The sequence below is a fragment of the Sorex araneus genome, chromosome 5, assembly GCF_027595985.1.
Source record: "Sorex araneus isolate mSorAra2 chromosome 5, mSorAra2.pri, whole genome shotgun sequence".
NCBI classification, from domain to species: Eukaryota; Metazoa; Chordata; class Mammalia; order Eulipotyphla; family Soricidae; genus Sorex; species Sorex araneus.
In genome coordinates, this window is record NC_073306.1 from 199,389,137 (window position 1) to 199,407,798 (window position 18,662).

Consider the following 18,662-nt stretch of genomic DNA (forward strand, 5'->3'; position numbering starts at 1 on the left):
TGAGAAGAAATATCCTTCTTTCTCGGGAAGAAACGCGGCGTGGCGTTAACCATAGTATGATGTCCATTAAGCTGACACGGACCTGGTGGCGTGGGAATGGGATGCAAGGGAATAAATTATTATGTACTTGGAACAGCGGGACGCTGGTGGAATCTTGAGCCGGGGCCGATACCAGCGTATTACTTTTGGTTCCAGAAACTGCTTGCAGACATTCTACCAATGTAGAATTCTTAGACTATCAACTAAGCCAGAGCCCCACGCCGGCTGATGACGGGAAATAGCCATCTTTTTTGGTTTGTTTTCCCTTTGTCAGGCAGCGTGGTGATTACTAAACAGGCGTGATCTCGGTGGCGCGGGACGAGGGGGGAAAAAAATAGAAAAGTTATGTAACAAACATCGGGACTTAATATCTCTACATTCTCAGCAATGGAGAGCCATCAAATGCTTCCTTGACAGTGGGACTGTCTTTTCTTTTTTGGGGGGAAACCCTAGCAACAATAGTGAGTTATGTGTTGAAACATGGACTGTAACCAAGATAAAGCGTGAACGAAGTGAAACTTATCACTTACAAGGGCGGGGACTGGGGTGGCGGGAGGGGGCGGGAGGTATAATGGGGTGGTTGGTGATGGAATATGGGCATGGGTGAAGGGAAGGGTGTTTGAGTATTGTATAACTGACATAATCCTGAGAACTATGTAACCCTCCACATGGTGATTCAATAAAATTTAAATTAAAAAAAATGAAAAAAAAATAAAGAACACGTCATATGAGACAGTGAAAAAAAATGGTATTTTTGTCTTGGAACACCTCTGACAAAGTTACTACTGAAAAAAATCAAATCAACGTATGTCAAGCGTTGTATGCTAGATACCAATAAATCTCACTTGCATTTGTATGTGTGCAATACAAACTTCATTAATTATAACACAAACACCTAAATTAAATAACATCAAAAGCCACAAAATTGTTAAGCTTACATTTCAACATGTTATATTATCACATACATTTAAGCATAATTGTTTCAGCAAAGAATATCCTTTGGAAAGAGCTCTAAATGATTCCAACAGCTTAATAACTGAGGTTTGGGTATAAAAGCTATGCTGTTCCCATTATTTTTAAAAGCAGTAATGCTAAATGTTTATATAACGTGATTGCAGTATTTCACTGATAGCTTGTAATTAGAATAACATTCAGCATTCCTCACCAGACATTCAGTGTTTTTAATTTAAAGAATGAATAACCAATAATCTTAGAGTAAATAACAATTAAAATGCAGATGAAAGCCTGTCCCCTGTTTGTATAGAGTCAAACAAGCAGAAGTTTGATTGACAAGTCCTATTTCAAGATAGGATGCTGGTTATATACTTAGTATTTCCTTCTAATGAAAAAAAAAAGCACCAAGAGTTTGATACTCAAAGGTATACTTCAGCTACTGAGAGTATACTGCTTCTTAAACTTGGCTGCAAAGCAGAATTCCCAGAGACTAAAAAATACCAATGCCTATTTCTTACCCCCAGGGATTCTGCTTTAATTGGTACAAGGTGGGGCATTCTATCAACTATTTTCTTACTCCCTGGTAATTAGCCATCTGTATGGCATTTTAAACTCTCCGCCATTTATCAACTGTAAGACTGTTTTGATTGGTCTGGTCTTCGTGCGGAACTGGATTCCGCGGAGCAGTGCTTACTGTGCAGAAAAGTTGTGGTGCCTCTATTTGCCTTAATCCATTTTCCTCTCACTTCCTTACGAGACAAGCGGCTGCTGTGGCAGCAGCAGTGAAGGATCATTGAAAACACCAAAGAAAGGACTGAGCAGCCTCCTGGATACTCTCTCCACTGAGGATTCATTTTTGTGCTTTTTGTTTTTCATTTTTCTCTACATTTGCAAAAAGCTCTCTCTCTCTCTCTCTCACTCTCTCTCTCCCTCCCTTCCTCCCTTCCTCCCTCCCTCCCTCCCTCCCCCCTCTCTCTCTGTCTCATTCTGTGTGTGTGTGTGTGTGTGTGTGTGTGTGTGTGTGTGTGTGTGTGTGTGTGTGTAGAAGTCACACTGAACTTACTGCTGTAAACCAAGCAAAAAGGCTATCTCTTTGGGACAATTTAGAAAATTCTGAAGCCTGCAGGAGCATAGTAAGTGCCTTCTTTCTTACAAAGCTACTTCTGGGGAGCCGGGAGGCTATTGTAATGGTAAATCTCACTGAGCTAGGAAGAAAGGGTTGATAATAAAAAAAAAAACCCGAGGTATTCTTTTGGGTTTTGCATTTTTCTTAGATATTTTTAAGACTTAACATTTTCCTCTGTAAAGTATACCGTAAAAGTGTGTGTGTGTGTGTGTGTGTGTGTGTGTGTGTGTGTGTGTGTGATATAAAAGTAATCTGTAGAGGGACATGGGATGGGATTGAAAGAAGCTTTTTCCAACCTTATGGAGACATGTACCATTAAGGGGCTTCCGTGAGAATCGGGAATTCCAGGAGGAGAATTGACTTTCAGAACTGCCTAAGTGAACAATCCTTTTGGTTCAGCATCTTGGAATTAAGCTGAGGAAAACAGCGTCACGGCTGAAGGAAGTCCTTTCTCAAAATCTCCCTTTTGGACAGCGCGGTCATGAAGGATGGCGTGGCTGGTTATCCTGAACAGGCTTCAAGCATTTACAATTTAACTCGGAGGATCATGTGTTTGGCATGATGAGGACCACAGAGAACTTAGATAAGACTAGTGCCACACTCAACCCTAACAGGACCCCTCCGGGAAGATACATTTATTTGGAAGCCTTCCTGCAAGGAGGAGCCCCCTGGGGTTTTACTTTGAAAGGTGGTCTGGAGCACGGAGAACCGTTAATCATCTCCAAGGTATGTTTCTCTTTCCGTTCTTGCTTTATTCCAGTTACTTTTTCAACTTTTCGGCTTTTGTTTTAAAAAGGGCAGAAATAAGACTGAGGTTTCCCCGAATATTGTTTTCTTTCCTGCTTCTTACCTTGAAGAGAAAGAAAAATGTGTCTGGTTCATTTATTCTGGGAAATCCATGGGAAAATGCGCCTGTGTGATGGATAATCTCTTTTTTGTCAACGAAATAGTATAAAACCAGCGACCACGGGCTCATTTCAGTTTTAAATCAGATTACAGATTAGCAGCATGACTGAGACGGCAGCATGTATAAATATATGTGGTCTTTTACTTAGCAAATGGTTAGAAAATAGCTCTCCTTTTCCCCCCTTTCCAAATGGAAATATTTAGCATTCCAAACTATTTTAGAATTTGTAACTTGGTAAACTGAGTGCATAAATTATATTTATTACTTTTCTTGCACATTCAAAGAGAAGTCAGAAATTTTTCCGTGTGGTAGAGGGCAAAATATTATTCCTGCCTATGTATTTTTTTGTTTTGATGAGAAAACAGATACATTGATTTATTTGTCTCAAAAAATTAATATCGATTTGGAAATTTAATACATTTCTTTTCTGTAATTTGAAAAACTCAAAAATTTCAAGTATGCTATATTTATAGACCATTTTTTCTTTTTAAAAATTGTTTTAAATTAATTTATATTTTAATTAGTGAGTCACCATGAGGGTACAGTTACAGATTTACACATTTTTGTGCTTGTGTTTCCTTCATACAATATTTAAGAGCCCCTCCCTCCACCAGTGTCCATTCTCCACCACCAATGAACCCAGTATCCCTCCCACCCTCCAATCCCATCCCCCCCACCCCACCCTGCCTCTGTGGCAGGGCATTCCAATTTGATCTCTCTCTCTCCTGTTGGGTGTTGTGGTTTTCGATAGGGGTATTGAGTGACCATCATGTTCAGTCTCTAGTCTACTTTCAGCACGTATCTCCCTTCCCACTCGGGATCTCCAATCACATTTTACTTGGCATTCCCTTCTCTATCTGGGATGCCTTTCCCCCAGCATATGAGGCCAGCTTCCAAACTATTGAGTCAACCTCCTGGTATTATATACTACTATTCTTGGGTGTTAGTCTCCTACTCTGTTATTTTATATTCACAGATGAGTGCAATCTTTCTATGTCTGTCCCTCTCTTTCTGGATCATTTCACTTAGCATGATACTTTCCATGTTGATCCACTTATATGCAAAGTTTATGACTTCACCTTTTCTAACAGCTGCATAGTATTCCATTGTATAGATATACCAAAGTTTCTTTAACCAGTCATCTGTTCTCAGGCACTCAGGTTTTTTCCAGGTTCTGGCTATTGTAAACAGTGCTTCGATGAACATATAAGTGCAGATGTCATTTCGACTATACTTTTTTGTTTCTCCAGGATATATTCCCAGAAGTAGTATTGCTGGATCAAATGGTAGCTTAATTTCTAATTTTTTGAGAAGTGTCCATATTGTTTTCCAAAGGGGCTGGACCAGTCGGCATTTTCAACAGCAGTGTAGAAGGGTAGAAGGGTCCCTTTCTCCCCACATCCTCTCCAACAGCAATTGCTTTTGTTCTTTTGGATGTGTGCCATTCTCTGTGGTGTGAGGTGGTATCTCATGGTAGTTTTGATCTGCATCTCCCTGATGATTAGTGATGCAGAGCATTTTTTCATGTACCTTTTGGCCATTCGTATCTCTTCCTTGGAAAAGTTTCTGTTCATTTCTTCAGCCCATGTTCTGATGGGGTTGGATGTTTTCTTCTTTATATACCAGTTTCAACCAGTGCTTTATATACCCTTGATATCAACCCTCTATCGGATGGGTATTGGGTGAATATCCTTTCCCATTCTGTAGATTGCCTTTGTATTCTGGTAACTGTGTTTTTTGTGGTGCAGAAGCTTCTTAGTTTAATATAGTCCCATTTGTTTTTCTCTGTTTCTACTTGATTGCTTAGTTCCGTGTCATCTCTGACGATACCTTTAGCTTCAATATCATGAAGGGTTTTGCCGACCTTGTCTTCAATGTACCTTATGGATTGTGGTCTGGTGTTGAGGTCTTTAATCCATTTTGATCTGATTTTTGTGCATGGTGTCAGATCGAGTTCTAAGCCCATTCTTTTGCATGTGGTTGTCCAGTTATGCCAACACCATTTGTTGAAGAGGCTTTCCTTGCTCCACTTCACATTTCTTGTCCCCTTATCAAAGATTAGATGATCATACATTTGGGGTTGTGTGTAGGGATATTCCACTCTGTTCCATTGGTCTGCGGCTCTGCCTTTGTTCCAGTACCATCTGCCTATGTATTTAAGTCAGCTTAAAACCTTATTCATCCTATAACATCTCTCTATCCTTTCATTTTGTGGGTAGGCATTTCCATTGAGTAAATTTTTTATGCATTATTGACTATAAAAGCATTTATTTTAAATCACATAGATTCAGAGATATTATATTCAGAGATATTACGTACAGACATATTCCTTTAAAAATCTCATAATCTTAACACAAGTTTACAACTAAACACAAGTACTTTAGGAACATATGCATTACTCAAAAACATTTATAATTATAGAGGGATTGTTTAGTTTGAGAGTGGGCATGATAAATATGCATTTCTCCTGTTCTCTGTATAAGGTTGGTTTTCATATCCTTCCAATGTGTCTTTTGAGAGAGATTGAAATGATTCTCACAGGAACTGGTTGCCGAAACTCAGCTCAGAGTGTAAAGGATGCAATTGGAAGCTAGGTGTGTTTCTTTATCTTTCCTAAAAAAACAAAAGCTATGTGTGCCTTAGTTAGAAATCCTGCCAGTAATTAGTGGAAACTTGATTTATATTGGGTGCATTACATGGGCGCTCATTTTTCTAATATTGCTTGAAGTCTGGAGAGAGGTTGTCCAGGCAAGGAGAAATAGTTCAATAACATCATAAAGGATGATATTTGTCTCTCCAGTCTGTCATTCTTATGACAGTGGCTTTTCTTTTTTTTTGTGGGGTGGGAGGTTTACACCTGGCGATGCACAGGGGTCACTCCTGGCTCTGTACTCAGGAGTTACCCCTGGCAGTGCTCAAGGGACCATATGGGATGCTGGGAATCAAACCCGGGTCGGCCTCATACAAGGCAAATGCCCTATCCGCTGTGCTATTGCTCCAGCCCCATGATACTGGCTTTTGTCTCCAGGGCTGTGATGGATTACATTCTTCTGGTAGTGCATCTTTTTTCTGGATATAGCTTAGGCTTGTTTTGTTTGGTTGACTTGTGTTTTTATTTTTTTAATTTGATTTTATTATATTGAATCACCGTGAAAAAAATACAAAGCTTTCAGGTATAAGTCTCAGTCATATAATGATTGAAACCCCATCCCTTTACCTGTGCACATGTTCCATCACCAAGAACCCCAATATACCCCCCTCCCACCCAGCCCTCACCTAAGTAGCTAATGATCTTCATTTTATTCTCTATACTATGAATACATTCAATAGTTCAATAGAAAACTCACTATTATTGTTTGGAATTTCCCCCCAACAATCAGGCCTGCTGAAAAGGCATCATTTAATAATTTCTTTTCATTGCTGAGAATGAAGACTCTATGAGCTCTTTTGGATTTCTGATATTTTAGTTCAGTTCACAGTCTAGATGCATTTCTGTAAGAAGCCGCTCTGGGTGCCAAAATGGGTTAGAAGACCTCTTGGATCACAGTCTTTAGGAGCAGAGAGTCTTGACTTGTGGTTTTGATTTTTGGACCACACCTGGAGGTGCTCAGGGTGTACTCCTGGCTCTGTACTCAGGGATCACTCCTGGTGGTGTTCGGGAAACCATATGGAGTACCAGGCATCAAACCCAGGTTGGCTACATGTAAGGCAAGAAGAACCCTACCCTCTGCACTAGGGCTCTGGCCCTGGTTTTGGCATTTTTGTCTGGAAAATAGAGTACCCTCCCTCCCATACTTTTGCTTACAACTTATTGGCCAGAATTCTGCCATCTATCTATCCCGAGATCAGTTACTGCCCAAGCAGAATGATATTAGGGAATAGGATTTGGCAATGGGGACTTACTTTTCTTGATGTCAAGAAATCTCTGTTCACTATTTGAACAAATTGGAGTTCTGGTTTCAGAAATAAAGCAGAAAATGGTGCTGTGTAGACAATTGGCAAGGTATAGCCAAAATATATGTTATCTCTAGTTGTATATTTAATTTGCCTGGTTGCTAATGAAAAAATATTCTGTCTCCATAAATTAGAATACAGTTTGCTATCATACAGGCTTATTCGTCCCACTAATGAGCATTCCACTGAGATTCCATATTATCTATAATAGTACTATAATATTATATATAGTCATTGCTGGACTGGAGCGATAGCACAGCGGGTAGGGTGTTTGCCGTGCACGCAGCCAACCCAGGTTTGATTTCTCCATCTCTCTTGGAGAGCCCGGAAAGCTACTGAGAATATCCCATCCACAGGGCAGAGCCTGGCAAGCTACCCATGGTGTATTCGATATGCCAAAAACAGTAACAATTCTCACAATGGAGACGTTATTGGTGCCTGCTCGAGCAAATCAATGAACAACTGGACAACAGTGCTACAGTGCATATTACATATAGTATTATCTATATTATTATCATTGCATATTACATATAGTATTATCTATATTATTATCACCCATATCAGAATATGAGGGGAGTAAATAAGACCAGGCATTTAAGAGCATTTAGCAAGTGCCAGACAGAAGGAGCTCCAAAAAATTAGATGCTAGGATTATGGCTATGGTTTTTCATTATTCTAGAAGATATTTGTATTAGGACATAGATTAGACTACTGCACAAAGATTCCAATAAGACAATAGCTTAAGTAGTGGAGTTTATAGCTCCCAACCAGGCTGAAAAAAGGCCATGTGGTACAAGGGCCCAAGTCTCTTCATTCCTCAACATCTGGGCTGATGTCCTGTCTGCCTAATCTAAGATAATTTGCCACAACATTTGCTTTCCAGTCAGGAGAACGATAAGGCAATTGCTTTCCTTTAAACTGTATCCAGTGCCATCTTTTTGGTGGCCACCAGACAGGCAAACGTGGCTATTTGTTTCTTGGTGGTGGAATATGTGCACTGGTGAAGGGATGGGTGTTGGAACATTATGTAACTGAGACTTAAGCCTGAAAGCTTTGTAACTTTCCACATGGTGATTCAATAAAAAACAAAACAAAACGAAACAAAAACATAAAAGTAACTAAAATGAATTAAAATCGAAAAAAATCTGTCCTTCATTTCACCAGCCACGCTGCTTTGAAGCTTTCAAATATTTCTCTTCATCTTGTCTGTGTGGAAAACTCATATTCATCCAAACTCCATTTCTTCCTTTCTAAAATTTTCTGATTTCACCGAACCATTTCTCTTCTATACCCCAAGGCATAAACTTATTACAATGGGTCATACTTTTTTAAACTTATACTGCTTATTTTCTCTGCATCTTATTAGCCTCTTTAGGGTAGAACTAGGTTCTTTTCATTTTTACTTCATCTAGTCCAGATCTCAGGAAGGCAAATATTTATTAAGTAAATGAAAGAACATAGCTTACATCTTAGTCATTTTGTATCTTCAGGATCTTGCCAGTGTCTGGCACAGAGTAGGTGCTCATCAAATTTCTGTCAAACTTGTCAAAGTCATGACAAAGGGGCACAGTGGACTATCTAAGTGAGAAGAGAGGTGGAAGGAGGCCTGGCAGATCTCTTGAGTTGGAGTGTATATTTGTTTCTCACTACTGTTGTATCAAATTGCTGTAAGCTTCGTGATTTAAAACAACACAAACATTTTACCTAGTGGTCAGAAGTCTAACATAGATCATACTGGACTAAAATCAAGATGTCAACCCCATCGTGGATGCCCTTGTGGCCCTTCAATGTGTCAGGACCCGTTGAAGCCTTAAGGGAAAATCCATTTCCTTCCCCTTTTCACTTTCTTGAGGCTTCCTGCAACCTCTTCTGTCATCTTGAAAGTCAGTCACAGCAGGCTGAGTCCCCTCTATCCTCTGCCTCCCTCTTGACTTTTTAGGATGCTTGAGCATCCTTATCAAATCCACTGAGATCATCTTCCTTTCTGAAGATCAGCTCACAAATAACCCTTGTTGTACCTGCAAATTCACTTCCCCTTTGCCACAATTGTGAAATATACAATTGTGAATTGTATATTCACAATTCCCAGGGATCAGAATATTTCCTTTTTAGGGGGAGAATATGTATTGAATATATGTGTTCAAGTTGTTTGAACATCGATCAAAATCCATAAAAGTTAGTACTGATATTGGTAGTACTAACTTATAAGTACACAGGTGGCTTATGTGAAGCAGGGAGGAGAAAGATGGTCACTTTCTCCCCATCCGCCTCTGCCACCCCGAACCCAGGGCTACTGGGTTCTTATTTCACCTTGTAGAAAGGAATTTCAGGAATAGACAGGCAGTGAAGTGAAACAGATTTTATTTGGAGATTTTGAAGGGGAGGAGGAAGAGAAAGTGGGAGAGAGTGGAGAGTAATGTGCTCAAGAGAGAACCCGGGCTTCTCCAAGGGCGGAGAGAGCCCCTTGGATTACACACATCTAATCCCAGCATTAGACAGGAAAGCATGAAAGTATACATCTCAAGAGGGGAGATGTGGTTGACACATGTGCTCAGGCGCCACATGTGCTCAGCCACGTGGACACAAGCAGCACATGGGCTCAGGCAGTTTATGTGCCCCGTTCCTTAGTTCAAGGTGACTTTTATAGGGATTTTCCAACCTGCCTCCTCGTGGGGTTCTGCCTAGGTAAGAGTCGGTTGCTAGGGTTGTTGCTAAGTGGGGAGAATTAGGTACAGGCTTTGAAACTCATTTTCTTGAACTTTGGTCCTGCTGGATCGTCTCTCAGAGGGTGGGTCCAGCCTTCTCTGGTCTGGGCTAGCTGAGGGTTATCAGATTAAAGGAAGAAATTGGAGGTTCTCCAGTAATTCCCTGTAGGAAGGGGTCCAGTCTCCTCAGAGTCTGCTGCTGGAGAAGGTTTTCTCAGGTCTTGCTTTAAGTAACCACAAAGTGGGTCAGGCTTAGGACTGGTGGCTTTATTACTTCCAGATATTTTATTGCCATCATGTATGTTTTGGGGGGGGACGGAGGGGGCTCCCTAACCTACCTGCCTGTGAAATTTAATGGTTGAATATGCATGTCCAAATCTTCTTGCTAGGACAATTAAAAGATACACATGAATTCACATATTGTTAGCCAAACATTCACAATTTTTCCGATGTAGGGTGACCCCTCCCCCACTGAAGAGGAAAAGAAGGGTATACATATGACAAGCACGTACACTTGTACAAAGCAGCTATTAGTGGTTAGGTATGTATGGTAGTATAATGAATGAAGTATCATTTTTCTTTAGATTCAATGAGGCAGCAGAATAAATAGGGAAAAAGCAGCTACAAAAAGGTGGCCATCAAAGACGCGATTTTCAATCACTCCTTTGGGACTTAATGTCCTTGTAAAACAAAGGTGGGGCTGAGGAAAGAGCCTCTGTAATCTTCGAACTTCAAAAGGGAAAGGGAACTTTTAATAGTGATTGTATGTGGAAGTTTAAGTAATTCAATAGTGCAGGAAGTTGGCAGCACAGTTTCATTCTGACTCATTCAGTTTTGTGACTGAGAAACCAGCTCCACCCGCAAGGAATCACCTGCCCCCAGGGTTCATAAATCAGAATAACAATAACAACAACACCCTACCTGAGTTGACTTTGTGCCAAGCTCTATTCCTTGTGATCACCTGTTTTTTTTTTTTTTGGTTTGTTTGTTTTTATTGAATCACCCTGAGATATAGTTACAAAGCTTTCATGTTTGAGTTTCAGTCATACAATGATCAAACACTCATCCCTCCATCAGTGCACATCTTCCACCACCAATGTCCTGAGTACTTCCCCCATCCAAACCCTCCCCCTGCCTCTATGGCAGATAATTTCCCTCATACTCTCTATATACTTTTGGCCCTTATGGTTTGCAATATAGATACTGAGAGGCTATCACGTTTGGTCCTTTATCTACTTTCAGCACACATCTCCCATCCCGACCTATCCCTCCAACCTTTGTTTTCTTAGTGATCCCTTCTCTGTTCCAGCTGCCTTCTCCTCCAGCTCATGAGGCAGGCTTCCAACTATGGAGCATTCTTCCTGGCCCTTGTGTCTACTGTCCTTTGGTGTCAGTCTCATATTATGTTATTTCATATTCCACAAATGAGTGCAGTCATTCTATGTCTGTCCCTCTCTTTCTGATTCATTGCACTTAGCATGATACTCTCCATGTCCATCCACTTATAAGCACATTTCCTGATTTCATCTTTCCCAATAACTGCATAGTGTTCCATTGTGTAGATGTACCAAAGTTTCTTTAACCAGTTGTCCGTTCTTGGGCACTCGGGTTGTTTCCAGATTCTGGCTGTTGTGAACAGTGCTGCAATGAACATGCAGGTGCAGCTGTCATTTCTACTGTGCTTTTTTGAACCCTTGGTATGTATTCCCAGAACTGGTATTGTTGGGTCATGTGGAAGCTCTATCACCTGTTAACTTGCTTTAGTTCCTTAACTTCATGTGGAAGGTGCTATTGTCATGTCAATTAAAATTTGGGGGGATTTTATATTTTTGTTTGTTTTGAGGCCATACCTGAGGGGCTTAGCACTTACTCCAGGTGGTGCTTAGAGGATCATTAGTGGTCCTGCAAGTCCAGGTGGGGTTGACAGTGTATAAGACAAGCACCTTAAGTGACTCTGTGGGACCGCATGTCAATTTTAGACATGAGAAATGTGAGACAGGATTTGAGTATCTTGCTGAAACTCTAATAGTAAGTGATTTTAATTAATTTAATGAATAGTGACTTTACAGAATTAATTTTAATTAATTTATAAATTAAACATAGACATCCTGGTGCTCCAGAATTCATGCATTTAACACATTAGGCCATTTGGTCACTATTGCGTATCAAGCATTTTAGTTCTGTCTAGATTCTAGAGTTATTGTCTTGGGGAAGATATATGACTGATCTTTATATATGTACTTTGTTACAAAAAATTATGAAAGTAAAGCTTAGTTCTGTAAGGGTCCATCCTATACGTATGCCTTCTATTCAAGCAACTTTTTTTTAATATTCCAAGTCACCAAAGGAGAGTCCTCTTGACAGTTCTAAGTACTTGACAGTACTAAGTATCTTGATGGTATGTTCTCCCAGAGAGACATCTTTTTGGGCATTTCATATGCAGGTTTCTAAATTTCAGGGAAACCATTGTGTGAGTGTCTTAGGTCTCTTGCACCATTGACTTTCTTGATTTCTATCCTCTGAAATATCTGATCCAGCAGCAATTTCTGTGCCATGACCTGTTTAAATTCTATTTGTTCCGCCTTCCAAACCATCTTTCTCCATCTCATCACCTCTCCTTCTCTGAAACTCCCTTTTCCACTGGTCACACCAATGTCTTCCTCCTACCAAGCCAATCACAGCCTTCCTCACAGCCTTGCCTACCAAGGCCAGCCACTGATCTGTCCCTCTCCATCTCCTCATCCTCTACAGAGGGTGTATTTGCTATGCAAAGCAGAGGTGCCCTCAAACATATACCTCAGTCTTCTTTTTGACTGTCACTCATCATATTTTCTCATTGGAATCTTTTCCCTGGGTTCTGTGAGCTCCAGTGAGCCGATCTTGAGGACTCGCTATGATTCTTCCTCTAGAGAGAATCACCTAAGGGTGGGGGATAGCTAGAGTTTAGGTTATAGAAGATCTACAAAAGTCATGTGGTCTGGCCACATGATGAGAAAGACATATATGCTTCCTGCTGACTACCCGCTGCTCATCTCTCTGTATTATATAGCCCACCCCTGATGTCATAAGTACCCACATGGCACTTAGCATTAAAAAAAAGGATTTCTCACCCTTGAAACATTCCAATCATGCTACCATGAGGTTGGAGAGACAGTACAGTGGGCAAGTTGCCTGGCATGAGGCTGCCTCCTGAGCAGAGAGCCAGGAGTAAGCTTTGAGCACTACTGGGGCTCAAAAACAGCAAAATTAATTAAAAATAGACGATAAAATAAAACAAAAATCCAACCAGCCTGCCATTTGGAAGAAAAATGAGCTGTTAGATTGCTTTGTAAGAAATGCTGGAAGTGTAAACCATCTCTGGATGAGGAAATGATGCGTTTGGTACAGGATGACTGGGTGACCACACTGAGACGTCCTCATTTCTGGCTTTCCACAGGCATCTGTCCTGATTGAACACTTTTCAAACCCTCTTGAGGCCTCTATGCTCTCTGTTTTAGCATGTCATCAAGATCACATTCTCTTGGCTGTTCCTTCTGCAATGGAGACTTCGCTAATCAGTTCTTCAGCCGTCATCCCTTTATTCAATTTGAAATACACTTTTGAGCAGTTCCCCAAAACTTGGAGTTGTTTGACTTAATTTATCTCCAAATCAACTTTCTTTTTTTTGTTTCTAAATACCAATACCAAGCTAAATCAGCTTATTGTTAACATTTTAAAGCGACCACTCTTTCTCTTTATCGCTCTTTACTAGAGCGATAGTAAGTAGTAAGATAGTAAGTTGCCTGACACGCAGCTGACCCTGGCATCCCGTATGGTCCTCCAAACACAATCAGGAATTATTCCTGAGTGCAGATCCAGGAGTAACCCCTGAGCATCACTGGGTGTGACGCAAAAATAAATTAATAAATAAAGTAGCTGCTCTTTTCTGAGTTTCTCTTCTTCACTAGTTTAGCTTTTCCCTTAACATCCTTGCCTTTCAGACCAGGTAGCCTCAGCTCTGTTGCCCTTTGACTAATTTGTTTGTTCCCTCATTGTCCCATCACTTTGTTTTGCATGTGCACTAAATGCAGGTAGTTATTCGCATGGTGCATCCTGCCAACAAATTATAATCTCTTTAAGGCCAAGTAAGTTTGTGTCATGTTGTACATCCTACTTATCCTAGAAACATACTTCTTATTTTACTCAGACAACGAATCTTGTCTGAGAGATGAAAGTGCTAAATGACTTATTAGAATTTTCGAGCTCTAAAGAGTTTCTTATTATCCAGTCTGACTTTCTCATTACATAAAGACTGAGATAAGTAAAGTTTATTTGTTTGCCAAGATGATTTTTGCCATAGCAAAGTGTGTGTGTGTGTGTGTGTGTGTATGTGTGTGAAGTGAGGGAATAATTGCTTTTTGGTTGTGCTATTCATACCTTTGTAGGAATCTGAGCTCCCCTGGTAAGCTATTAACTTATAGAAGCCAGAGACCTTTCTTTTCTCCCTCCCTCCCTTTTTCTTTTTTCTGTTATCCGCAGTGCTTAAGCTGTGCATACCAATGATGAAAATGTGCTAAAGAAAAAAGAGGAAGATAAATGAATATTAAGGAGGATCTTCTTAAAGACTTCTGTTAAAAAGAGGGTAATGTGCAAACACAACTTGAAAAACCATGACTAGAAAGACCAATAAATAAATAAATAAAAGGCAGTAGGTTGAGTCTGACTCTTAATTTAACAATGTCTTGTGCTTATAAAATGTTTGGTAAATGCCTATTGTGTTAGATTGTTGGGGTGAAGAGTAAAAGGGAAGAATGTAGTTTAATGTAACCTTTTAAAACTTACCTAATCTTTTCATAAAGTGTTAAATGTTTCTAGACACAAAATAACATGGGCTCCTATCAATATTGTTGTAAATAACTGTTACTCAAGTAACAGGCAGAGGTGGTGTGCAAAACAGATTTTAACATCAGGAAGATTTTCATTTTCTTTTCAAGCCAGTACATTCCCCAGCATTGCCTCTTACATAGGAGCACAATTTAACAAATATTTGTCCGTCTTGTTTTAGTGAACCCACGGTGAGATTGGAGACACAATTTGAGAAAGCAAAACGCCAAAGGACAGTCTGGATCTTAACTAGACTAGGGACTGATTTTCCACCTTCCTCCCTTTAACGTGCTTCCAAACAGCAAACATCTTGATTCGAAGCACAGAACTGAGTGCTCTCCTGTGGGTCAACCCAGGAGTCCTGTCACACCCTGACAACGGAGCACTTTGCAATGAAACAAGAGTCTCAGTTCAATCTAAGCCTTGCTTCCCCCCCCTCTTCTTCCAAGGACTATTTCCACAAAAGATAACTTATGTATCTCAATTTGTGGCACGGAAGTGGCAGTACTTTCCCGCCCACAGAGGAGGCCTTTCTCTGTTAACAGTGCAGAACACTGTGTCTTGGGCCTCGGACCTGGAATCTGTTCTTATACATTAGCTACATGCTTTTATTCCTCGGCTATTTGTACATCTACTTGCATGACTGGATACTTTTTCATTCTGTCACTGTCACTGTCACTGTCATCCCATTGCTCATCGATTTGCTCGAGCGGGCAATTCATTCTGAACTACTCTTAATATCTTTATTTTTATGGATGTTCTTGATATTTTTTGTATGATTTAGGTTTTTTAAAAATATTTAATTTTATTTATTTTGTTGTTGTTTTGTTTGTCTGTTTGGGGCCACACCCAGCTGTGCTTAGGGCTGTCTTCTGGTTCTGCACTCAGGAATCACTCCTGGCAGGGCTCAGGGGACCATGTAAGGTGCTGGGCGTAGAATCAGGGTCAGCACATGCAGGCACCCTACCTATTGTACCATCTCTACAGCCCCCAATTTAGGTTTTCAATGTCCATTTTCTTTTTTAAATTTAGGCCAGGTTGTCCAGTGTAGCAAAATGCACACCCCGAATAATATAAGGCTGGGAGTGAAACAAGCAAGTTTTATTTCTCCCACGGTCTTTATTGCCTGTGTCATCATAGGCAACTGAGAAGCTCTCTGAAATCTCAGTTTTTTCATCTTTAAAAAGTAAGAGCCTCCAGCACAGAATTGTAAATATCCAATGGATTAAGCAATACAGTAGTGTTTTGCAATGACAAATAAGAATCTAGAGGTTAGGGAATGATAATATGTATTGGTGGAAGAATAGAAGGTTTCTAACAGGCATTAGCAACTCACACAACAAGGACAGTACTTGGCTGATTTTCAGTCGCTTGGCCACCAGCTGAGATCTCATACTGAGACACTGAACAGATAATTTCCTGCCCCTCCATAAATTATATTCCAATGGAATGAGAATAGCAATAAATATGTTTTTAAATATAATTCAGGGTTGATAAGTGCTTTTGAGTGGGAACGTCCCTAAAATTATGAGTTTCAGAAGGGTAGCATCTGTGGGGTATATGTAGGGGGAACAGACAGGACTTATTTTAAGTAAGAAAATTAGAAATGAACCTTTGGATAAGATGCTACTTGAGGGAGGAGAAAGTAGACATGTAAAGAGGTATGTCAGTTTGCCGGAGTTAGAAAGTCTTATAATATTCCAGAAATTTTTTAAAAGTCAGTGTTAAATTAATGGGAGAAATAAGAATAAGAGTGAAATAAGAATAAGAATGAAATAAGAAATAAGAATAAGAATAAAAAGGACGAGCAGGAGGAGAAGAAAAAGGAAGAAAAACTAAAAGTAATCAGTGTTATTGAAGTATCGTCAGCTATTCCAGTTTCTGTAACAATTATTCTAGAGAGTATGATGTATAAGCAAATTTATTTCTCACTTCTGGAACTTGGGAGGTCTAAGACCAAGGTAGCAACAGATTCAGTGGATAATGAGGGCCCACTTCTGGTCATGGATTATTTTGACTGCTCATATGGCAAAAAGGCACTGGTCTGTGCCATCTCTTTCACAGGGGCTCCAGACTCCACCTGGTGACCTAATCACCTTTCCTATCATCATTACACTGGGGAAATGAATTTGGCATATGAATTAAGGGCAGGCACATTTTCCACGTGTAGCAGCAATTGAGAGACTGATACAATTCGAAGATGGGGAGAGAGGCCAGGGCCAGAGCAGGGGGGATCTTGTGGGCTGTGGAAAGAACCAAGAACAAGATTTAAATCTAGGGGGTGAGTGTCTGTCACATCAATTGTCTCTCTCTATTCAGGACATGATTGACAACAAGTATTCAATTTTAAGAAAGAGTCAGTGAGGTGCTTAAACCCAGTCTCCTCTTTTCCATAGATAGATAGATAGATAGATAGATAGATAGAGATAGATTTTTTTCCCCTGGTGGGGAAGGTGTTGGGTATGGGATTTGACCCATGTTCAACCATGCTTAGTGGCTATTCTTGGCTCTGTGCTCAGGGGTGACCCCTGGTGTTGTTCAGGGGGCCAATCATATGTCAGGGTTGACTGCATGCAAGGCCAGCACCCAACCTCTAGTATAGCACTTACTTCTCTGTTCCTCAAATATGTTTATTTCTATGATTATTCTTGGGTCTATAACAGGACTGATTCTTCCAAAAGACATTTGTCCAAAAGACAACCGAATTTTTTGTTATATAATTAATTATAACAATGATTAATTATAATGATATACAATATAATATGGCAATCCATAATTGTATAAATAATTATTTCCTTATTCAATGAATTATATAATTTATTAAAATTAGACTATCTGGAGTGATACATATTATTTGTAAGTAATCTGAGGGTGAATATTCTAGTAAATGCTCTTTTCGGAGGAGTTGGACAAAGGTTACTTCCTCTACCCTATCCCTGTTGATCTCTTGGGTTATTTTTTTACTTCAAGTGAACAAAATTTGCTGGCGCTGCTTTTGTTGCATTCCTAACTTTTCAGAAGTATGCCATGACACACACAAATTTTGTGAGGAATAGGTCTTACTATTAATCACTGTTTAGAATCAGAAAGCTTGCTTACGGTCATAAAACTTGTGAGGGGCTGATTTAAAACCTTTTAAACTTTAAGAGCCTGAGGACTGACTTTTAAAATGAAAACCACATTGCCATCTGCTATTTCCAAAGAATCCTTCCCTCTCCTTTACTGCGTGTCATGACAAACTGGTTCAAAGTGGGAAGCGTAGACTGTGAATGAATCAGGCTGCTCCTGTCATCTGGAGAACAGCTTGCTCCATGAAACAAGGCGCGCTCTTAAAACATCAACTCCGAGGAGTCTGTGGACTTCTCCATACCTCCCCGGCCCTGCTTCCTGCTATCACCTACTTCAGTGGAATTTGAACTCTCTGTTCACTTCTTTGATTGCCATTTTTCAACTGGGATCTTGTGTTTATTCTTTTTTTTTTTTAAAAGAACCCTTTATTTTTTACTTTTTTTTTTTTTTTTTTTTTTTTTGCTTTTTGAGTCACACCTGGCGATGCACAGGAATTACTCCTGGTGGTATTCAGGGGACCATATGAGATGCTGGGGATCGAACCCAGGTTGGCCGCATGCAAGGCCAATGCCCTACCTGCTGTGCTATCGCTCCAGTCCCTTGTGCTTATTCTTGAAGGCACAGTCATGGGCTTTGCCTCTGTTCTCCCAACAAGCTCTAGTCTCCTCTACAGCCTGATCCCTCCCTCTACATCAGCTTCTGCCTTGGGGCTGACCTCTTGGGCTATCTGCCTCCCACCACATAGGCAAGGCTATGGTCAAACCTTAACCCTCAAATAAGATCCATTCGTGAAAGAGAAATGTGATTTGTCTAAACACAAAACACTTTTTTTCTCCACTTTTTTAAAACTAAAAACAAAGTTATTCATAGATGAATTTTTAGTGATACAATATTGCAGATCCGATCCCATCACCAGTGTCAACTTCCCTCCACCATTGTTTCCGTATTCACTCCCATATCCACATCCCTTCTAGCCTGCCCTCTTGCCAGACACCTTTCTAAATGTCATTGTGATAATCTGGGTGTTTTTGATTTCAGTGTTGTT

At 40.1% G+C, this 18,662-nt stretch overlaps 1 protein-coding gene across 6 annotated transcripts in view; it reads left to right on the plus strand.

Moving 5' to 3' along the window:
- Positions 1–2,034: 2,034 nt before the first annotated feature.
- The window catches only part of SHROOM3 (shroom family member 3), a 337,474-nt gene continuing 320,846 nt past the window's right edge, over positions 2,035–18,662 (plus strand). For 4 of the 6 annotated variants that reach the window (XM_055140552.1, XM_055140556.1, XM_055140555.1 and 1 more), the window contains exons 1-2: positions 2,035–2,126; positions 2,440–2,845. In XM_055140552.1, coding sequence (XP_054996527.1) covers positions 2,678–2,845 — 168 coding nt within the window. In that variant the 5' untranslated portion in view covers positions 2,035–2,126; positions 2,440–2,677. Of the gene's footprint in view, positions 2,127–2,402; positions 2,846–18,662 lie in introns of those variants that run through there. The other 2 variants (XM_055140554.1, XM_055140553.1) reach the window with 2 other exon arrangements.